This window comes from Pleuronectes platessa, chromosome 1, assembly GCF_947347685.1.
Source record: "Pleuronectes platessa chromosome 1, fPlePla1.1, whole genome shotgun sequence".
Classification (NCBI taxonomy): Eukaryota; Metazoa; Chordata; class Actinopteri; order Pleuronectiformes; family Pleuronectidae; genus Pleuronectes; species Pleuronectes platessa.
This window is the reverse complement of record NC_070626.1, coordinates 6901281-6925351: the sequence shown is the minus strand read 5'-3', so window position 1 is coordinate 6925351 and position 24071 is coordinate 6901281. Positions and strand designations below refer to the sequence as shown.

The following is a 24071-nucleotide window of genomic DNA, read 5'->3' as shown; positions in this document are numbered from 1 at the left end:
GTCTCAACGTGATCAATCACTCAATGACACTGCTTTGGCAGATGAGCATCAGCAGACACATTGCCTTCTTTCAAGAAAAGTCCACTGACTCGGTTTTATTTGCTATTTTCCCCCCAAAATCCATTAGTCAAGTACTCCAGGAAGAAAACCCACAGTTCTGTGTCTTCGCACCCCGAACCACCTCTGGAGTACAGTGTCCTTCAGAGGCTCGTTGGCCACAGACTCAGATGCACCGGAGCTCTACGGCCTCTTGCTGGAGCAGGACCTGCAGCACTGCTGTCCGTAGAACCTGTGGTTACAGACGCCGTGCTGCGGAACCAAGTGGCACCAGCTGAAATGATCCACACAGTGTTCCTCTGCAGAGAAAGAAAACAGGAAAAGAATTTAATAACAACTACATTTTGTGGACCTTTAATTACATTTTTGGATTTGTTATTTGATTGTTAAATGGTAGATGTCTGTATTTATAAAGCATGTTTCTAACCTTGATGACCACTCAAAGCACTTTAAAGTACGGAGAGCTGTTCATTGTTTAGCCAAAAATGTCAGGAAGTAGTGAGAAAGGGTCAATTTCCCACAACCGAGTGACATCTAGATTGTTTTTTCCAATGACTGAGCGTTGCCACTCGGAGTTCACTTTATTAGGATATAAAGCAAGTAAAGAAAAGAAGCTAAAAATAACATTTGAGAAGCTGGAACCAGAAAAGGTTTTCCTTGTTACTCTTCTTCGGTCACAAGTAAATTAAACTTAATGAATTTGTTTCTTCGCTCTGAGGAATTTACCTTTCAGTGTCGGTTCGGCAGCTGTCATCCAGCCGGGGCGCTGTGCCGGAGCCGGGGGGGCGGCTGGGCAGAAGTGTGTGTTGCACGCCCTAGAAGTGACAGGCCTCTGGTGGGGCAGGCAGCCAGCTGCGGGACGACCTTGCCGGAGACACTGGATGGATCGAGTCTGAACCCCTCCGCCACAGGACACGGAGCACTGAGGCAGAGGCAGGAGGAAACAGCAGAGAGTCAGAAATGTGAAGGGAAGGCAGGATGAGACGGAGAGAGAAATGAGAAGGAGCGCGGGGATATAAATAGGAGGAGGAGATCAAAATGTTGAAGCGCAGGGAGGGAAAAGAGTTATAAAAGGAGCAGAGGAGAGAGCGGAATCGGTGGAGGGAAAAGTCCATACAGAGATAAAGAAGAAATGAATAAAACAAACATCCCATCCAGCATGTTCTTGCCCTCCAGTGAGCTGTCATGACATATCTCTCTCTGGTGGAAACATACAGCGATCACAGGCTCCACATCAAGCAGAATGAGACACTGTGCTACATGAGGTGGCCCCTAAGACTTTTTACGCCATAGATGAAGTAACACACAAACTACACCACAACCGGCCCCAAGAGGCTTCGTCACAGAACGCAGCTTTCAATGGCAACTGAGGCTCATTCACTACAGCGACGCCAGTCAAGGTTTACATCTACAATACTGTATTAGCAACAGATGAATCATTGGAGGAAACTGGTAACCAGCAAGAGCTCATCCTGATTTCAGAAACCTGGATAACCTCAAGGCTCCTCCCCCTTAGTTGTAGTTGCTTCACCTCTCACGTCTGCCGTAACTAATTTATTAAGCTATGATTGAAAAATGTATGTGAGTGCAAGAGGATTAGTAAAGTTATAATGGATTAAGGATTATTTAAAAGAAAGAAAATATACACACGCTACCATTACATCCATAAGTGTGTCACAAGTCTGTCATGTAGTTTGTTTTTTGCATCAAAGCATGAGCAAGTGTACCTGCTGCCAGGGAGAAGGGTACCAGCCTAACACCACAGCGTTGGAGGTTGTTCTGCCAGGGACGACCCGAGGGAGCTCTGGGCATGGACCTCGGTTGCAGCCCTGCTGGAGATCCACCAAAGGCTTGGCCATGCTCCTGCACCTGCGTACGGGGAACTCTGCATACCTGTGCAGGAGAGAGCAGGGTGCCTGTTCAACATGACTTTGCCGACAGAGCTAATTTTGAAGACACTGAAGTTCTGACTCGGGGGGGATATACTACACAGGTGACCCAGTGGGGTCCTGAGCTTGTGCACAGATCTATTAAAGTGTGAGGGATGTCTCGGTGTGCAGCTGAAGGCACATACCCTCCCTGGGAGTCTCTCTCCCCGCAGCGAAGCTCTCTCTTCTGGATGCCTGAGCCACAAGACCTGGAGCACTGAAAAACAGCACAGGCAGGGGGGAACAGTTTTAGAAAATGAACTCTCTGAGAATTTGTGTGTGTGTGTGTGTGTGTGTGTGTGTGTGTGTGTGTGTGTATGTGTGTGCGTGTGTGTGTGTGAGATGCAGAGGGATGCTCATAGCAGCAGACACCACAAGGTCACTGTAGAAAAAGAGCCAAAACACAAAGTGCTCAACTGAGTATTTTCTCAGTAATTATATTTGATGTGTCATCGTGTCTGGGGTCTTCTCTCCATCCAAATCACATCAGCATTCTGGGAACCATCTTGACTGTGTTGTATCTTTCTAACATTGTCTTGGAAACTGAGTACTGAGACCAACCATGCATAAGGGGATGACTGACAATGTTTCGGAATCACAGCAGAAAACAAACAAAGCAAAACTAAATTAAATATAATGGAGAGCAGATTGACCTGCAGCTTAAATATAAGGTGAAATATTTCAATTATTATTATTTTCCAAATTAGTCCATTTAACAATAAACCTTTCTTGTTGTTAAAACAGTTTTAGTTTGTTTTGTCACTAAACTAGAAATGTCTAGTATTAACAACAAATTTACATATTTAAATAATAATGTAAATTATTTTGTTAACATAAGTAACCTTCAATGTTAGACGGAAAAAACTGAGCATATAGTTTGTCATATATAACAGGGAAATAAACAGAAATTTAACAGGCAATACATTTGTGTCAGTTCACCATGCCACGGGGCTCTTACCACATTAGCCAGAGACAAACATCAGGTTTCAGCTTGATTTTATAAATACAAAACAAAACTCAAACTCTAAACTTAAAGTGCCAGCTGGCCCCTGGCTTTGCAGCTCAGCTGTATGTGTCTCCACGTGTCCGTCTCAGTCCTTGTATGTCTACTAATCCAGTTTTGATTAGTTTGCCTAATAATTAATTACAAAAATTGTCATGAATTGATTTGACTAATGCAGCATGAAACATTTTAAATTATCACTATTCCACAAATTATTATATGAAAAATATACTGTTCTTTATTAAGCATCCACTTTCAGTTATTCCTTTTCCCCTGACCGACCTCCTCCACTTCCCAGACAGTTTTTATGTCATGTCTTCCTCTCCATGCAACATAAAGTGCATCACCTTTTACTTTCCCCACACAGCGAGTGCTTTAGTGCGGAGCTTGCCTTGAAATTGTTCAACTGGAAAGCAGACATTTCACTTGTGATGCTGCTTCTCCCTGAGCCTCGTGTCTCTTTGTTCCTTACCTCTCCCCAGGGAGTGGGTATCCACTGCAGCCTTTCGTTTTTGGGGCAGCGCCGCAGGACGCAGGTCTCTTGGGATTTGGGTCTGTGGTGCTGTCTGCACATGCTGTCGGGCACCACCACCGCTTTGGCCCCGGGGTCGGTGCTGCTGCAGAACACACTGCGCTTCCTCAGTCCACGGCCACAGGTCTTGGAGCACTGTGAGTGGAGGAAGAGGAAGTAAAAGAAGTCAGCGTGGAGTAAAGGGCAGAGGCAAAGATGATTGCATCATCAGGAGTTTAGTGATTCAATAAGCAACTGTTTAATGATCATCAATTTCCCACACACACACTCTGAAACTTATGATTGTTTTAACCTTCAGCTCTCACCACGTTTAAGCAGCAGGCCATATAAACAGAGGTTAAATCCTTGGCACTGTCAATGCATTTGCAATTCACCACATGGTGGACAAGCAAACAGAAGGTCAGTGGTTTGACGACGGTCCATTATGGTCTAACATCAAATACAATAAACCAATAACTGGGCGATGAATGTGACCCTGGCCCATCACAGTCTCCACCAACGGAGACATGGCTGCTGTAAACTCCACGTGAACCGTTCAGAGGCGGACGGCCGAGTCCCACTGCTCCGCTGGGACTGACGACCACGGCCACCACTGCAGTTTATGCAACAACATTACAGTAATTTATTAGGCACCCGACACATACACATCTGTGCATATCCATTTAGATACACAAATCCCCTATTGTCCTTTTGTCATTGAAAGGTCCGATTGACCTTTTTCACGCAGACTGGCCTCGTCTCTGAGTGACCGCCGGCTGAACTCGGAGTGGCGGTGCAACACGAGCGCCCTAACAAATGATGGCTGAGTGTCCGGACTGGGCAGGTCACACCAGCTAATCAAACTTTGACAAAAGATGTAATCTGCTGCCAAGCTGTTAATATGGTGTCCAGGAGAGTGAGGAAATAAAAGCCTAGCGCACTGTGGGACACATAGGGAAAGGTCCGAAACTTCAAGACAGACTCAATTAAAAATAAACATGACACTTAAAATGATTATGTTTCATGTTTTCATGCAGGACACACTTTAAAAACTGCAAATTAACATTTGACAAATTAAGAGTTGAGTTGAACCAAGCCAAGACCACTTTTGTGTGGCTGTTTTGTGATTAGTTTTAATCAATTCTGATTTAACTGCACAAATTAAAATGCAATAACTTTAAAATAGAAAGTTAAGGGAAAAGACAAGGGATGTTATTGGAATGGCGACAAAGAGTTTTTCAGCAACCAGCAGAAGGCACAGAGTACTTGATGGCAAGTCATTATTTTCCCCATGTGTCCAACAGAGGGCAGCAGAGCGTTTATTTTAGCTTGAGTGAAACGTTTTGCATAGCGTGCAAAAGAAACTCAGCGTGTGTGTGTGTGTGTGTGTGTGTGTGTGTGTGTGTGTGTGTGTGTGTGTGTGTGTGTGTGTGTGTGTGTGTGTGTGTGTGTTGACACAGACTGATTAAAACCGATTTTCTTATGTTTTTCCTACAATTCTGAGTCACATAATATTTTATTTATTAAGTCAGGTGAGATCTTAAAATGACTATTAATAACAACAGGTCAATCACATTGCATCAGTGCAGTATCACACTTTGATAGTGTATGTAGCTGAATTGTCATGACTGACTTAAGCCTGAAAGTATTTTCTGTTCAGAGTCTGCACATTTACATTTTATCCCTCCTGTGGATTTACACTGTGTTCTCACACTCTTCTAAACTCTGCCAGCCTGCAGACAGATTTATCTCTGAAAGTTAAAGCTGAAAGTTTGAAAAATATAGCAAGACTGGGATTCGCAGCCTCAGTGCTGTACAGGCACTGTGAGGCTCTACATCAGCCCGGTATCATGCTCTGAATAACAATGTCAAAATGCTGGTGTTTTTAGATAATGTTTTTTACCATGCTCACATTTTCCGTATTTCAAACTCTTCTGCAAACCCACCTGTGACCAAGATCCCGTGCTCCACTCGGGCGGACAGGCCTGGGTGTGGCAGGGCTGGACTTGGGCCGGGGAAATGACGGGGCAGAGGGAGTGAGCCACCACCTCCTCCCTCTGGTAGGTGACCTTCCTCAGGCAGCGCAGGGTCCTGGTCTGCTGGCCTCCTCCGCACGAGCGACTGCAGGAGCCCCAGTCGCCGGTCGCCCAGCTGTGCAGAGAAAGAGAGAGAAAGAGAGAGAGATGTTGAGTGAGGAGACTAAAAGAAACCTGGAGTGCTTGCATCAGATAGTATCAATATAAAAAATGGTAGGGGTGAGTGGTTGAATAAAATGCTGAATTGGTATTATTCATGCACCATGTGGAGCTCTGTCATCGGGAAACCAGCCTCATGACGGAGCTCCTGATCAGACGAGCCAACCCCGGGTCCCAACTCTAATCTGCTGCACTTCTTTTAGGTCCAAACAATCTCACGCACACAAAAACACAATTTCACCCTAAATTACCAGTGAGTGCCATCAACATCACTTGAGTGTCATTTAAAGCTCCAAATAGTGAGCGCTCTGGGCTCTGCCCTTTCTGCTTTATTAAAACCTGGACCTGTAACTTTTAAAATACGCACAATATTTTCACATATTGATCTTAGTCATTGGTCAAAGTGGTATTTAACGCCATACAAAGAAAATACACACGCTGAAATATATATACCCATATCCATCCATCTCTCTCAGTACTATTCGTATCTGAAAGTAAACACGGAAACCATGTTGTATAAACAGCTCTCCATTACAGTGGTCCCAGGGCTACAGAGCCAACCGCAATATACAACATGAAATAAGGCCACAGACAGATGTGGTACACAATCTTTCAGTTTTCTCTTCTGTCCACTTCATTCCTCTTTTTTTACGTTTTTCACCTGTTCATGCTTTTATTTCTCCTGTGGATCCTTTTAGTTCATCGTACTTTTACCTCTCCTCTCCCTACGTGTCTCTGAAATCCTGCTTTGCCACTGATGAAAGCCTACTGCTGCTTTCGAAAATAGCTTCTGTCTTGGCATCGTCTCTGACTGGGGGGAGATTACAGCAAATGAGTGGTTTGACAACCACAGGCTTAGAAGAGGGACGTGGAGAGATGGGCAGATGGCTCAGTCCAATTCTGGGACGACATGCCACCGCAAAGACCATTCCTCCACGCCTGCCCGACCTGCTGCAGGGGAAGAAAAATGCTTTCATTCTCCTTCAAATGCCGCAGACAAAACTGCAATTTGGGAAGAGGGAAAGATGTGAACCATCGGGACCTGAAAGCCTCGGTTTGGGATTTTTGGCTCTGGGACTGTTTGCTTCTTTTTTTTTGCCCAGGCTTATAAATAACAATATATCATTAGGGGAAAGTGGCTGAAGTGCCACTCTGCTTTGCTGCAAACCACCACTGACCCAGCTGTAATTTGTATCTCTTAAAGGTTTCAATAACTGAAATATTTTGAGGTGGAAGGTTGCAATTCTGCAGGAGAGGCTCTGGAAAGCTCCATCTAATCTTAAACTAATATTCCTTAGTGATTGTAGGTTTTTCTGGAGTAATTTTACAGAACCCAAAATGATTATTTTTACAAATCCTTTTTAAAATTGGTGGAGTTTGGTGAACTTTACCATCTGTACTCAGCCCTTCTCTCTTTTTTCTTTTCCAATAAAGTTATATTCCTTCCTTCTTTACATTGTTGGTATTCCATGATGTCTTACTGTGACAATTCAAGACATCTGCTCTGAAAAGGCCTGTTAATAGTTCAAATGTAAACCTGGGCCGGTATTTATTAAACTGCTGCAAGTGAAATGTTAGATTTCTGAGACAGATACTTGTAAAACCAAACTTAAGATCTTCTTTTTAACATACATGAGAGGCCTCGTCGGCTCTGCTCAGTCGGTTCCAGTAGTTTGCAGAACAGAAACAGAGGCGAGCAAACACTGTCTGAAACATGCTACTCAGCAATGTGTCCTCCAAATATGTGTAATTCAGAATTGTGTCGTTAAAGTGTTGAAGCTGTTGCTGTCTACAATGCCATTAGCTCTCTTTTAAAAAAAATATTGATTTCGTTTGACTTTGTGCCAACAGTGCAAACGATGGTTTGATTTGCAAACTTTAGTTCCTGCTGTGCTGTTGCCAATGTGGTACTCAAGCATTTCTCTGATCCCATCTACCAGCAGCAGAATCACTTTCCTTTGCTTTGTTTCCACCTGAGTATATTTTACCACAAGTATAAATTGTTATGTTGGGAATATACATATTTAATATAAATATAAAATGAATGTGACAAAAGTTACATATGTATTTACCATGTCGTTACCACATCGTTTTCTTCATGTGGTCATTCAAGAGCTGCTGTTTAACTTTGCTGTGAGTAGAAGTCACATTATAAATACATCTCATTCTTCACTTTTAGCAAAGAAATATTTGACTTGCAAGTTGGCTCTTTAGAGCATTCTTCAGTTTGACTCTCTAATAAATACAGGCTCTGGTCAGCATCGTCTGCACACTTCCTTTGACTCTCTTTTTCTGCTCATCTTCTCTGGCAGAGGTACAATGTGCCTCGCTAGTGTCCGTCTATGCTGCTGCGTGTTGACACACAGAGAAATCACCAGCCTGTGGTAAGCGAGTCTACAGATGGCCGCTGCCACGAGAAACAGCTAAGTAACTTCAAACAGCAGAGATGGATCTCCAGAGGAGGTAGATAGAGAGGTTGTAGAAACTGGTGATGGGGGCTGGGAAGTGGACAAAGCAAGACAGGACACAAACTTCTATGAAATATGACTTCTGACTGCAAGCTGAGCTGGAGGATTGAGCTGACGCCTTCAAATTCTCCTTGCATCCCTGTTTTATGCTCAGGAAGTGCTTCAACGCTACAGACAGACACCAATGTGTTGAGTGACAGTTTAAAACGGGTCTAAAGCATGAGGGGGTAGATGGGAGTGAAGGAGGGGGGGTTTGACTGCCTCTGCATGGCTAGACTGGCCGGGCCCTGTGGGAATCTCGCCGTCTCTGCGCAATAAAACATGGACAGGCCTGTCAGCACCCGAGATACACGCTGCAGAGATAAGCAGGCATTTTCACATTCCCCCCTCACACACACACACACACACACGCACGCACACACACACGCACACACACACACACACGCACGCACACACTCCCGCCTCATTGTCGATTTTTCTCTTCTCTGCTGGGCTCTTGAATGAATGCGTGCCCATACATCCCGGAGGTCTTAATGCTGTCATTAAAGCTTTCAATGCCGCTCAACCGACTCAACTGTCTTCCTGTGCAGAGCCCATGAATTGGCTTGTACACATAAGAAGCTGAGAAACGGTGTCAGCTATTGAGTAATAAACACACAGCTTTATTTCCCTGGATGAACAACCTGATGCTATTTATCTGGACTATACCACTTCCTTCACTCAGAAAAGGAGGGGGGATTTCAGGACATGCAACGAGGCTGTTTAATACCTTTCGGCGAGATAAGAGAAATGGTATGCCCGAGAGTAGGGGCAGGAAATGCCCTCTCGGGTGGTGGGAAACTTGGTGAGAAACAGAGGCTTTACGTTGGAGGCGTAACCGATAGTTGTCTGGCTTGTCCAACACCGGACAAAGTTTGGTCTGGACTTGTTGCAGCTTGGCTGATGCTGGACGAGAATGACAAATTCATTAACATCAGATATAAGCTTCTTGTGTTTATATTTTTACCTCAAGGTTTGAGTATAACACCATCATACATAAAAAAAACTTGTGTGGATATGAGCTGTAAATGTGCATGCTGCCATGTATGTGTGTGTGTGTACACTCTGACTGAACCCCACACAGTTCCCTGCCTGTTCTTTGGAGCAGCGCTGTAAATCCAGTTGGCTCCAGTTCCCTCAGCCAAAGGCCTATATAGGAGAGGGGCCATTTATTCAGTGTCATTGCAACTTGTGACTCTGCTGCACTTCAGCCTGGTTTCCTCCTTCGCTTTCTGCAATGGCCTGAATGCTCAAGTCTCCTTTAGACGTTGTACTTAATGGCATTTCTAGACAACCGAGTTAAAACACGTTTTTTGCTGCAAGTCCTGCAGCGTTTGGCTGAAAATATACGAGAGGGATGATATTCACAGAAAGCAACAATCACGCTGAGTTGGCTCTGATGTCTCCCTCATTCCCTTCGGCCTTGTCTTTCTTTGTTTTTCTCTCTCCTTGCTTATTCTCAAGTGTTCGCTTGAGTGAAAGATCCACTGCAGACCTGGAAACATCCTCCTGTATTTACTTCAGGACAAAACAGTCAACCAGTTTGTCGAACTTTACGTCTGGGATTCCAGGCGAGGGCAACCTTTCCTGGGCCCTGGGTCAAGAGAGGGCCTATATCTACTTCAAATAAATTTGTCAAAATATGTAGTTATGAAAAAAAATGTATAATGTATTTGTGAGGCACATCAAATTACATTTCTATCTTCCATAATTGTCCATGACATAGTTGTCGAATACAATTTCACTTTCCCTACCTATAATGTAAAAAAAACGATTTGGTCCATCATGCAAAAGTCAAAAATGTGATGTACAGTAATGGGCGTAGGCCTTTAGAGATCATCTTGGCTCAGACATGAGACACAGAGACACAGATTTTAGAAATAGAGGTCGAAAGTCCATATTCCAAAAACAGAACTCCACCCATCTAAGAAATGTTTTGACCATAACCTCCAACCAAAGTAGAGAACTACATTTTTTGCCAAATGCTAACATCAGCATGCTTACACGCTCACTGTGACAATAACAGACGTCCATATAAAGATTGAGAATAGTGTTTTGGGGATTAAAGTGCAATATCGAGGTCTTACCGTTACACACTCTCCTTTTGTCACTCCCTACCACTCAGCTGTCGATGAAGACGTTTCACCCCATTTTCATTGCATTAAAGAATTAATCACAACTATACACATTTTTGCTGCTTTGCTTCCTACACCCCTGTCTAAAGGGTGTAGGGTTGCCAACACACATCCCTCACATGTGCACTGTAAACTTATAATGCCATTTACATGTCATTCTAAATTAAATACTACTTATGCTAATAACGGCAGTGAGCATTGCTTTCTGACCTCCGCTTAATCTAGAGCTGAGAGCATAAGGCTGATAGTCCTTTGAAAAAGTGAATGGTGTTTAAAATAGGTGTACCTAACTAAAGTTACAAATAATAAAAAATGTCGTTCTATGCACTGTTATTAACATGGGTCATTTTCTTGTGTTTTCTCAAAAAGGAAAAAGGAAAGAAAGATGAGAAATTAGAGAGCGAGCAAAGAAGAGAGGAGCAAGTAGAACACAGGCAGAGCTGAGTGGTGGCTGGCCACAGCAAATGGACCACAGGCAGTCTCCAGACTGCTAAACCACGTTGTGTGTGTGTGTGTGTGTGTGTGTGTGTGTGTGTGTGTGTGTGTGTGTGTGTGTGTGTGTGTGTGTGTGTGTGTGTGTGTGTGTGCGTGTGTCTGTGTTCGCACGTGCGAATGCCTATAATATAAACAGTGCCTGGAAATTTGGCAACATAAACATACACGCCACAGATGTCCTGACCCACACACACACACACACACATACAAACACACACACACACACACACTCCAGCAGCACTTACTATGAAGGGCAGGGCTGTGTGTTGCAGAGGTGGGAGCCCAGTGTTGGTCTGGAGAGTGGATTACACATGGTGGAGTTGACCTGAACTTTCTGGTCCTGCAGACAGATCGCCTTAGTGGAGATACGACCTGATTGAAGAATGGATGACAAAGAGACAGAGAGAGACAGAGTTGATTTAGTTGATTCAGTCTATTTTAATATTCAGTTACATTTAGTAAATGTCAGGGCTCAAAATCGCTGTGCTCAGTCCGTTTGTCTGTCATGAAACAAGCTTGGGTGGAATTTGGTGACTTGTCAGAACACAAACACATAAATGGAATAAGAAGTGTCTAGTTCTAACTCATTTTAGCAATTTGGTCAAATTTATTTAATTTATATTAATTTCATTTAAAGCAGGAAAATGGATGCTGAATTCCAGCTATGAACAAATAATGGTCTCACTAAAGTATGTCTTTATAAAGAAGAGGTTCAAATGACTTTTGAGGACATCTCTCTCTCTCTGTACATATACTGTATAACATCCCAAAATGTAAATGTCTTATAATGTCTTCAATGGAGGAGTTTTATTTATTCTTTGCATAACTAGTCTCTGCTAATTCCTGCAATTAAACCTGTGGAAGAAATTATTATCAAGGATTGCAGTACTAAGGGGATGATTGTATAATTTATAATGCCATTGGCTAACATTAGGTTTAAATGAATCCTCAGTATCTACACTGGAAACATGGAGGGTATATTTAAAGGGGACATATTAAATAAGAATTGGAACATAGCCTGTGAGGAGGCTCAGACACAAACAGCCAGCACTAATTTAAAACTACTTCAATATAATTGGTCGATGTGGCCTGAGAGTATGTAATCTGTTAAACTGAATTAATATAACTACTATTTCTGTTATTATGTTTTCAATGTTGTGAACCCCAAGGAACTTTAATGCATTATATAAAGGGGTGACACAAAATGAGGACATTCAGTTGTTTAACCAAACTCCAAGATGATATTGCAAAGAAACAATGAATCACAAATGTTTTCATTTTGGTAAATAACAGACATAACAAATGACAGCTTTAAACTGTAACCAAACATAACTGTGCTTGGATCAGAAATATGGTGTAGGGCATGTCAATAGAGAAACTAACAACACAAACAAATGGGATGTTTACAAGTGAATCTGGAAAACATTTAATAATTGAATAAATTGTGCAGGGAGATCTTCACCAGGAGGACAACTGAGGACAAACCCACTTAAAGAACCAAAGTGGTGGTAAAGCCCAGAGGGGGTGGAGGCATGATTTGTAAAGTCGTTGCAATGATGTCAGCTTTTGTTTATGTTTATCTTTACTTTGTTAGAGGTACCATTGATTGATCTTGTCATGTGTTTTATGTTAAAATTTGGCTCTAAACATAAGGGAGATTTAAAGAGAGAATGAGTATGAGAGTGTGTAAACTTGCAACATGATAATGCTGACGTCTGTATAATGAAAACTCAATGAAGACATTGTTGAAAAGGAACAGACACACAGACGGGGCTGCTGAGAGTCTTTTGGGATGAACACAGTCTGAAGTTCTCAGGTGACAAAGGTGCTTTTCATTAGCCTCAACACACACTTCCTGAACACACAGTAGCAGAGGGACATGTACAATACAATACAAAACACACACACACACACAAAGAAACAGATTGAATCACATCCACTGACATGAACATGCACGCTTCTATCGGTCTTATAGTTTATCTGACCACTCACTGTTACTGTTCTACTGTCTGTCACGCACACAGTTTACTACTGTGGTGGATCAACCACTTTGTAGTTTTTGAAACAATGGGTTCTATTTTTCGGACGGAGACAGATTGAAAGACTGTGAATTTAACTTGATGAAATGGTAGAAGGCCATGTTGGTCATCTAGTGTTTATACCTGATCTAAATGTCTAAATGAAGCTGGAGTGAAAACCCTGCTGTCAAAGAGAATAGTTAACCAAATTACATTTGGGTGTTGTGATGAACAGTACATTCTAAGACTGTCTCTCCAGGAAGACATTCAGGCTTGTACACATGCACTGATGATATTCCAATGTCAACCTGTTTGAAGACCAGATGTGTTGTGATGGTAAATCGGACTATATTTACTATCTTATTTCTTATTAGCAACACCGACTGGAGTTGCTTGATTATAAAATTCCAATTAAAGCCCAACAGATCAACTTATATTTATGCTGTAGGTAGTAAACTTGTTAAGACTGTTTACACTACACGATTTTTAGTGGCCGATGAGTGTAAGAAGTTAATTGTGATGCTTTTGGGATCAAATAGTAGTTTGGAGCCCAGCCACACTGGTCGGGGGGTTACTAGTCAGTCGTGTAGTATGGACGACTGCAAGACTACTGATCACACAATGGCAAGTTAAGCAGTTTGAACTGCACTGTGATCTTATGACTTCTACAGTTGAGTTGTCTGATATTTGAATTAGCCACACTTGCTTAAGTTGAAAGAGATAACCACACCGTTTCTGTTCCTTACACTTTTGTGCAGCAAAGTTATTTTGAGGTATTAAGCTGTATTTTAAATACTGTGATGATGGAACAGCAATTACTGTACAGAAACATTTGTTGTTATTCAATTCAATCAAAAGCAGCATCAATCCACATACCATAGACTGGACATTTTTTTAAATTAAGGTTATGCCCCATTATGCCTAATGTCGCTAGTTTGCCTCATACCTTAAATTTATATCTACTGTAAATACTATATTGAAATTAGCAATCTCCACTTAATTTCAAGCAAAAGTTCAGTTGATATACGAAAAACGTACAGACAATCGAACAAACTTGTATTGGCCGACATTCAAACAAAGTCTCACCTCCAGCGCACGGAGCAGAGCAGTCCGAGCGCACCACACCCCAGCTGTAGTCAGGTTTCCTCTCGGTGCGAGGCAGAGTGTACTCCCACACCACACCTGGGTTCTTCCCCTGCAGGAGGATCTGTCAGGCAAGGACACAGTCAGTCAGAAAGGTGTCACATTCGTATTTCTTATTTTAAGCTTAATTAATGCAGGGGAGAGCGTGGCCTAGGTGATAGAGTGGGTGTTCTGCAACAAGAAGGTTGCCGGTTTGAATCCCACTCTTTCCCATCTGCATGCCTAAGTGCCCTTGGCAAGATACTGAACCCCTAAATGGCCCCTCATAAATGTTGAGTGTACTAAAAATGTAAGTCGCTTTGGACAAAAGCGTCAGCTAAATGACATGTAATGTAATGTAAAGCATCACATATTCAAATGTTCACCATAAACTGGGAGTCCAGTCATCACTTTTTACTTGGCTGCCCAAGCAAGTCACATGAGTCACATATTCCTCCCCCAAAGTCCCCAGAAGAAAGATACAAGAGAATTGCATGTTCAAACATCAATCAATAGATTCTCTAGGACTTATCAATGGTCAACAATAACACTTAACAAGGCTTTTGCTAGAGAGCAACTAACTGGTGGTTGTCCGTGAACTTATTCTCTCTTATTGTCCCAGCTATCTGCAAAAGATATCAGCATTGATAAATCTGCATTTGTTTGACAATTTACTCTTACTAGTGTTGTCATTATTTACAGGAAACAATGACACATTCCTTGTGCAATATTCTAGAGGGCAGTCTGAGGAACCTTTTCAGCTCTAGTCTCGTGTGTCCCTAATCCTGGATAGTAAAAAGTCTGCCACACTGTCGGGACCACATACAGTTGGATGTATACCCTCTCTGAGCCATTCAGTCATTGGATGGACTCCATGAATCTACACAGTAGGTCCACAATGTATCAACAAAAATGTACAAGGCAGAAGTGAGTAAAAAGAGCAGAAGAAAGGTAAGACCATTCACAGTGTGGCGGCCTCATTCAACCATCAGGCTCCCACTGAGCCATTGAGCCTACTAACCAGAAGACTTTCAGCAGCGCTTTGTTCCAATTTATCTTCCAAACTGGCTCCTTGACACCACATCCTTTATACTGGCTGGTGATTCTGAGTAACGTTTTCAGTGCAGGAGATTTATTTGGATATCCAAGTCAAGCACAGACAAATGGATGAATGACAGCAGACATGCCCATTACAAGAGAAGCATCAGGCTTTCATTAAAACAACCCTGTGAGAATTCGGGGAGGAAGGCTCATTTACATAGTCGGCTCATGGTGTGTCAGTATAAAACATTTCAAAACCTTGCACTGATGTTGTCTTCAGTAACTGTCTCTTTCACATCCTACCTAAATTTAATTCAGTTTAGGTGGTTATAAATCCTCAATCCATTAGGTAAATTATATTTAGTCCAACAGTCAACATCCATTCCAACACCTGACAAGCATACCAGTCTATCAGCATCTGAACTAATGAGCTTTGACAAGTGTATTTTCTTTGGGTTTATCCTTCAGTACCAAGGATTCTGCCATCAACCCTCCGTCTTTGGGAAGCCAAGCAACCTCTGGGCTCAATCCACATACAACAGGCCCGGGGTACCTCTAATGACTGGACCAGTCACTTTGCACTGCTTGTTAACTGTTTCATGTGTATGGTCAGTCGAGGTGAAGTGAGAGATGCTTAGCAGGAGAGGGTAAAATGGGGGCTTCAAAGTGCAAGACATGACTCCCCTGAGTGAGAGGTATGAGGGAGGATTATAGAGGTAAAGAAGGACAGGTGCATGCCAGTGTGGTAGAAATGCTTGTTTATTCTCTAACCTGCAGGATTGACATACAAAATCCAGCAAATGCTTGAGATTCCAAATGTTTATATCCATGAGTGCTAGCTCGCACTCTTCTTAAGTGCTTTTGTTAAGATAGTGCAACATTTCTTGTCACATTACTGCCACCAATTGTGTCGGTGGAACACAATTTTGCTCGTGTGTGCGTCCATGTCGATGATGCTAACAAAACAAGGGCTCACTCATAAAACATCCAACTCAAACATCCATGCTGTCCATTTTAGCGGCACCAGGCCACTTCTCTCCATCTCCGCCACATTGCCAACGTGCTCTTGGCACTAAGCCAAAAGTAAAATCATGGTTTTGTCTTCAGTGTCTCAGACAATGTCCCCTTCGAGCTATATGTCTTGCCAACAATGACAAAACTGTGGTCTCTACCAAACTGCAGGGTCCAACAACACTTTTACACCCACGCTTCCTTTTTTTGCTGCCACCCACCCACCCACATCAGCCAAACCCAATCCCACTGCCACGAAACAACTGCCACCACTAACCACCCCAGGACTTTATGTTTATCCAAGGAAACCAACTCTTACTCTCAAAGTTCCTTCTCCTTTGCCAAAAAACATCCAGTGGTGTGCACACCAGCAGTTTTAAAAACAACATTCAGCCTCTTTTTTCTGTTGAATAGAGGACCCACACAACCTTGAAGCCTTGAAGCTTTTAAATAACTGAGCTCCCTTACCTAAGCCATCCACAATGGAACCCTAAACCCAAGCAACCACAGCCTGAACACCATCTGCCAGGACAGACAGAGACTTTCAAACAATAATTTTGTACGTGTACAACCCTGTCCCCTCTCCACTTCTATAGTCTGGTACAAGTGCAGCAGACGCACAAAAACTATTAAGAGCGGGAAAGAATAACCTACCTATGCATGTTGCAAACCAAAATCCCACATCCTCCTGCAATCACTTAAATATCAACAGTGACTTTATGGAGCTTGCACTGGCCTTATCATTCCCCTGTAGTCAGATAAAACCAGCAACAGCACCAACAAACTTCCTTGATATTAGTCGGGCTCACACCACATAAAAATCAACCTACGCTCCACAGCTAGAAAAGAAATTAGCCTCATCTGAGAAGACGACACAAACTACTGTCAGTGGAAACAGTTAGTGGAGAATGAGTGCAACAGTGACCTCTGAAAGTAAATGTCAATGCAGTTTAATATTAGATCATACTTCACATCTGATCTGGACATGAAAACACACATTTGGCTTTTTTTTCTTGTGCAAGTTAGGATTTATTGCTGAAGCATTTTTTTCATAGCTCGATCATGGTCTGAGAATCCATATCACTTGGCCAGAGCTTGAGTGGCAAAAGGACAGAGGGCCGAGGGTGCTGAAGTGTTTTTGTCCATTGTGCAATAGTTCAATAGTTCCTCAATGTTAGTCACGTAGAAACTCTTTTGGATAGAGTTACAATCGTAGTCGGCCAAAGGTTCAGTCAGACACACTCAACGTCAAAGGAGTGACCTTTGATAGCAAATGGTTACACTTAGATTTGGCAGTCGAAGCTCTGCTCTCGATGAATCAACAGCAACAGGCTGGAGCATCAGAATATAATGTAAGCAATGAACAGCGGATTGAATGTGATTAGATATTATGCAGCTGGGAATAATCCATCATTGTGAAATCAATGGATATATTTGTAAAAGTTCAATATATATAAACGCACAGTATATATGTCATTATAATGCATATGCACAGTGAATAGTATGCACATAATTGATTGACCTCAGGATTGTAAAATGTTATGGAGTTTATCAAGTGTTTGTCCTTCCCCGCTCATAAAGACGAGTTTACAACCACAACCTTCAATCCGGAGCTAAAATCAGTCTTTAAACTTCAAAAGAAATCATAATATTATATTTATTGTGATACTTACCGATATCGACTGTTGTGAAAATCTACATATTTTACATTCTTTTGGTTTATATTGCCCAGCCCCATAGAAATGTGACTGAGTAGATTACATTTCAAGTCAGGCTGCTGATTAGAATATTTTGTGAATATTTAATAATGGTTAGCTTCTGACGACCTTCAGGAGCAGATGAAACAGACTTTTACGCTGTCTTTTGACCAAAAAGTCGCACTAGTCAGATTTTTTATATTTGTGTATTTATGAAAAAAAAAAAAAAAAACAGGAGTGTGGTAAGAAAGACAGCTGCACCACTCAATCGCCTAAAATACACTTCAGACCACAGAGTATCTTAGTTTTCACAACTCAGTCGACACACCACTCATCGGGTCAGTTGAGATAATGATGGATTTACAATGTTGCAGACACCAACTACTCATGTTGACCCATAATGCTTTGCCCTTGACTAGCAAGACACTGCCTCACAAGGAGGCCAATCCAGTGGGAATAATCCTCCTTGGTGTCGGCTGAGACCTCCAGAGACAGCAGTGTGTCTGCTCTGACCTCCTGCTCCTGTGAACTGCTCCCCCCCACCCCAACCAGCAGAGCAGCTGTGCAGATGTGAACACCTTGTCACAGTTTACGCTCACACTCCTCAACATTTGTTTTTGTTTGAGTGTTTCAAGCTGAGTAAGGGTCTGGGAGTGATCAGTGCGTGTACCCTCCCCTTCTGTGCTCTCTCTCTCTCTCTCTCTCTCTCTCTCTCTCTCTCTCTCTCTCTCTCTCTCTCTCTCTCTCTCTCTCTCTCTCTCTCTCTCTCTCTCTCTCTCTCTCTCTCTCTCTCTCTCTTCCCCTCTGTGACAGCGCCAGTTAAGTAGAATGTGTGAAACAGATGAAGATCAGCAGTTAAGTAAAGGAAGGGAAAAAAAGCTCCATTTGCCTCTTTTCATTTAGTTGAAATCCCACTGGCCTGGCCTTAACTTCTCACATCCAAAGAGTTCAATTGCAGAATTCTTAATCTTTTAATCTTGCTCTCCTCCCCCTTCTCTCTCTCTCTCTCTCCCTCTCTCTCTCTCCCCCCCCCCCTCTGTCTCTCTCTCCCCGTCTTTCTATCAACCTCGTTCTCCTTTTTGTAATTACAGGACATACTTATAGAGATTATAGGCCGTGTCATCTGCAGATCAGCAGCATGCCACAGCTGAGTCCTCTGCCGGACAGATGTATGACTTGGACACCCAGACGAGCACGAGGAACCCTGTGAGGTTAAGCACAATCCTCTCTTTAAAGGATAATTCATCCCTATTAGAATTTAGGATTGATGTGTGTGGTTTGGGTCAATGTTTCTACTGGTTATGAAAACACTGTGATTGGATCTTGGAACACAGTGGCATCGCTACAACAGGAATGGGGTAAAAAAAAAGAGTGGGATAAAAAATAGACGTGTTTTATACAAGCCAATAGTTTAGATTATCAACAGATTGAGCCACCGCATTTGGAGGTAAAACTTAAAGTGCCTGCTCCCAAATTGTCACTTATAATCCCCTCATTGCACTTGAAAACCACAGCTTGTGTTTCTTTCCTTGTCTGACTTCTTTTCAGTGACACGGCCATGGTCCTATATCTCAGGAATTGTCTTTTCAATAATGGTGCCACATGCTCGATATAATGTGCATGTGCTCGGCTGTGACATTGTGTCCTGCAGGTTGAGCTGGCTTCAGTGTTATTTTACAGTTCAACAGCCCATCAATGCTTTTCAACTATCAGCCATTGACTAATCATGGAAACTACACCAGATGTTTAAAAACATGTTTTAAAAAGAAACCTGGTGTAATGGAATTTCCTTCTGTAATATGTAGTATAAGATTAAGTATGTATATTTTTCTACAATAGATATAAAAGGTTGCCACTGGACACATTGTGTAAATTTTCACTGGCTGGCAACCCCATATCCTTGAGGGAAGATCTGATGAATGTTTGAAAAGTGGCTTAAAAAGAATAAGAATGACATCACACAACCTCTTCAGGGCATGACAATATTAAATGATAGTTAAGTCTCCATCTCTGCATCGCACATAAGGACACACCGTAAGAATGGACTGTTCAATTGACAACTACAGTCAAGACATGTTGCTAAACTGCCCACAAACAAAAGCCTCTTTACTAAAATAGCTACAAAAACACTTCCTGATGGTCAAAAAAGTGACCAGCCAAGAACGTCGGAAATATCAGTCCTCCTGGATCTACGGGCCGATCATTCCTCCTCTGACCGCAGGACTTCAGCAGCACGAGGGACTGAGGGAGGACTTGCTTTTACATGACTATCACTTTGCTCCATCATGGAGGGAGATGAAACAAATGTCACCTGGTTTCCACTTCTGTTGCCATGGCTACAGGTCAGAGTTCAGGAGAAAATAAATACTTTCGCTGACACAGCTATTTGTCGATTAGTAGTTCTGCTGTCAGGAGGATACACCTGCCCAGGATCCAATTCTGCTGTTTTTAAGACTTGTCCAAACCTCCAACCTTTTCTGGTTTCTGAGAAGCAACTGATTACATACATGGGGCAAAAAAACTAACTACAATCAGCTCATCAATCTCCACCTATAATATGAATACATCTCTCTCTGAGCAGCCATCTGATTATATACTTTCCATGCGTGCCTCTCAAGGCCAGCTGACTTAGAGATTTTACTTGCTCTCTTAGCTTCAAATCACATGGCTGGAACAAAGCGCTTTTGAGGTCAGTGGCCAGGGGGGCCACAGCCATGCCTTTGAATATGTGTACATGGACAAACACGTGACTGTGTTTACACTGGGGCTGGCAGTACCAAGAAAGGGCAAGCTTCTGCCATGTGAGACTGATCTGAATAGTGAAAGTGGCACAAAGGCTGATTTGGTCTAATTGTGCCACATCTCCCTCTCTCTAATGTGTGAGTATTCTCACCAAAATCCTAGTTATTCTTAAAGGGTCAGTTCAAGCAAACTACAATGGAAATACTGTATTTCCCCACTTGCCTTGACTTACCTTACCCTGACTGTTTTCTGCTGATGTTGCCTTTTACTTTACAGAAACACTGAGCCAATTAAGCTGAATAATCAAAGATCTTGTGTTTTCATTGAAAAAATGAATTAATACAAATTGTTTCTGTTTTCCAGCCATTAAGCTTTATGATCAATTCTTTCATAAAGGAGGAGAGAGGGAACAGACCGAAGGGAGGTCCTGTTTAGTTATTAGATCAGTTTGAGTTTGAGCCGTCACATAAACCATTTTCAGACAGGACCCCCTGAGGATTTTCACACAATTGGCTCTGGACCTTCTGCGGAGTTTTCCTTTCACATATGAACAACGCAGCAGGAGATTCTCCACTGAAACATATTCACAACAACACAGAAATCTGGTGAGGGTCAGGTGAGGGTTGACACCACAGGCGGAGGCAGGACATAATGTATGAAGTCTGTTGCGGAAATCACTTGTTTTTTTTAAAGCACATTGACACCGGCGTTGGCCCTTATCACCAAAAGCTCTCTTGACATCCTGGTCTCTGCATTCTACATGTGTGGCATCGCTTCTTCCTCCTGGGCTATTTGTCTCCTTTTAGTTTTTTCTCAGTTTTTCGTCCATCACGTTAGAATCAAATACTCTACAGATTTTGTTGTGGTCAAGTATTAACTACTTTCTAGGAAAAAAGAATTGTGCCCTATCAAAAGTGATTGATGGTGTGAACACAGACTTACAATACAAAGGTTTACAGCAAGCTCCAACCAATGTCTGTAGAGTAGGTTTGGCAAATAAATGCTGAATTATAAAAATATATATTTACTGTGGATTTAGAAATATAGTCACAGTTAATTCTCGATAATCCACCGATTTCACTCTCTTCTGAAATATTACACCCTGAAAACTACTGACTGTTTCCCCTGTGTGAACCAACAATGTAAACGGTTAAGACTGTGATATGATGTGAATCTTTTCACCTGGTCCCTAACAAAGATGACAGCCCTGCACAGGAGAGGCTGTTTGAATCTTTGAAACCTTTAGTTTGTTTCTAATGCCCTCCCACACCACCCACTCATCCACACATCATGCCTGACGTAACCAAGCACCCAACACAATTAATCCCTCACAGAAGCATTGCAGACAGCTACAAACACCCCTGTTCGCCCTACCACCCAAGCCTCTTTTTTCATCTAAGCCTCGTCATGTTCAGACATTAAAAAAAAAGGGACCCTGTCATTGTCAATTGCCACAAACGGACGTCACCAGAGAGCGGCGGCTTACTTCAAACACTAGCGTCTCATTAGTAGGTCCAGCAGCATACAGGCTCTCCGGCTTGTTAAAAGAGCGCTGGTAGTCGAACACAGTTCCGCCCAAGTGGAACTTTCCTGGCCAGTCCACGGTCCAGTCCCCGGTCAGGTAGTACTTCCTTTTGAGGGAGCGCACGGCCAAGTAGCTGGTGGAGACCTCCATTTCCTGAACGTGAATGCTTCGTGCTCCAGCTGGAACGGTTACCATAGAGTAATACTCTGATGGGGAAAAAGAAGGGAGGAAAGTCAAGGCTGAATCCTGCTTAGATATTTGCTCATCACTGTTGTCCTTGACATTTCTTCAAACCTTATGGAACAGATCATCACACACACACACACGCTGTCCTTGCTTTACCCCTGGTATATGTATGTTACCCCAAATGCATGAAGTGAATCAGACCATAAGAAGTGTTTGATTCTGTTTTCTGCTTAAAATCTCCCTTTGGTTTGAAGAAATGTACAGACTCAGTACAGATAAAGACCAAGATTACCGTTAGCCCTGTGTTGTAGGGTGTATTGTCCCTTGAAGAACTTGCAAGTGGAGTTGTCTCCCTTACAGACTCCGCAGGCATCTAGAGAGGCCTTGGAGCCCAGAGTCTGGTCACAGCCCACTGCCTACACACACAAAAACACATACAAAACAGACAAATACCATCAATGCCAGCAGTGCTCCAATATACAGGTAAGAACACATTATGTAGCCAGTAGTCAGTGGAATTAACTAATGTGTTCCCTCTCTGTTGACATCTGGTGTGTCACATGCGATCCACTGCAGCAGTTAAAATGCTGACGTGAATTCACGTCTCTGTTCACAAAATGACTTGTTCCTTGGGCCCTTGTGCATTCTACAAGCAATTAGATGACATCTTGGCAAGAATGACTCCTTAAAGGACAGAGTGTATGACCAACAACATGACTGCTTTTGACAACTTGACAGGATTTCAACAAATGCCCACTTTAGCCCAATTATTTACTTTTTCCAGATGGTAGTTAATTGGGATTACATACTCCAAATGTCCACTGTAATCATATTTTGCACTGCTGTAAAATAAATACAGTAGGTCAAAGAGGAACAAGGGATTTGGTCTTGCATCTTAACACTTGCCTTTGTTTATCTGCTTAAATGAGGTTTAGAGATATAACAGATGCGAGTGTCATGAATCAAATCAAAATTAACAGCAAAATCGAAGTTGACTCAATAACAAAAAATGACCCTGGATTCAGTACTTTGTGGAAGCACATTGTGCAGCAATTACAGCTTTTCCTCAAGCTTTGCACACCTGGATTTGAGCCGTTTATCTCATTCTTCCTGGCAGATACTCTCTAGCTCCCTTAGATTGGAAGCATCTGTGAACTGCCATTGTCACGCCTGTACACAGATGTTCTATGGGGTTTAAGTCTGGGCTTTGGCTGGGACACTCAAGGACAGTCACAGACTTGTCCCAAAACCACTCCAGCTTTATCTTGGCTGTTTGCTTCAGGTCACCAATGTGCTGAAAGTTGGACCGTCGCCCCAGTCTTGGGTCTCATCTATTCTGCCGTCCCCTTTAAACTGTCTTTCACAGACTGACCATCAGCAGTTGTGTGTAGCAGGTGAACTGAGAGCCACTAAATGTTGGACTTTTTCAATCTGATTCAATGCGTACCCCATAAACTCTCGAGCAAATCAAACAAACAGAAAGTAAACTTGAGTCCTGTTCAGGTCCTAATAACTTCTGTGTTGGTGTTTATTGGAGTGGGTGTAAGGGTAGGCAGGCTAGCGAGGGAGTGAGGTGGAAGGATAACCCGACAGCTCTAATCCTGAATCAGCAGCAGAAATAATGAAAGTAGTGGAAACCCTTTATTGTTGCCACTGTTCCTAAACAAATAGGACATACTGCCTTGTTCACGTTAATGGGTTCTCCTTTGTCATCCAGCTTAAACCCAAAATGTTTTCACTTCATCTCTGCTTCACTGTCTGTTTTGCTCTGTGTGAGTGAGTAGGGGCGGGGCTTGACCCTGGGCCTGTGTGTGTGTAAACTCTGCCTCGCTCCCAGGCACAGAGGAGAGAAGCGGCACAACTCGCTGTTGGTGACATTCTCATAAAAACAAACACGC

At 42.6% G+C, this 24071-nt stretch overlaps 1 protein-coding gene across 1 annotated transcript in view; it reads right to left on the bottom strand.

The window, feature by feature from the left end:
- Window positions 1-240: 240 nt before the first annotated feature.
- Window positions 241-24071, bottom strand: part of adamts18 (ADAM metallopeptidase with thrombospondin type 1 motif, 18) — a 56864-nt gene continuing 33033 nt past the window's right edge. The window contains exons 15-24 of the mRNA XM_053422736.1: window positions 22466-22589; window positions 21949-22193; window positions 13936-14056; window positions 11077-11203; window positions 5446-5650; window positions 3461-3655; window positions 2132-2202; window positions 1785-1950; window positions 784-979; window positions 241-356 (exon numbers count right to left, since the gene is read on the bottom strand). Coding sequence (XP_053278711.1) covers window positions 241-356; window positions 784-979; window positions 1785-1950; window positions 2132-2202; window positions 3461-3655; window positions 5446-5650; window positions 11077-11203; window positions 13936-14056; window positions 21949-22193; window positions 22466-22589 — 1566 coding nt within the window. The remainder of the gene's footprint in view (window positions 357-783; window positions 980-1784; window positions 1951-2131; window positions 2203-3460; window positions 3656-5445; window positions 5651-11076; window positions 11204-13935; window positions 14057-21948; window positions 22194-22465; window positions 22590-24071) is intronic.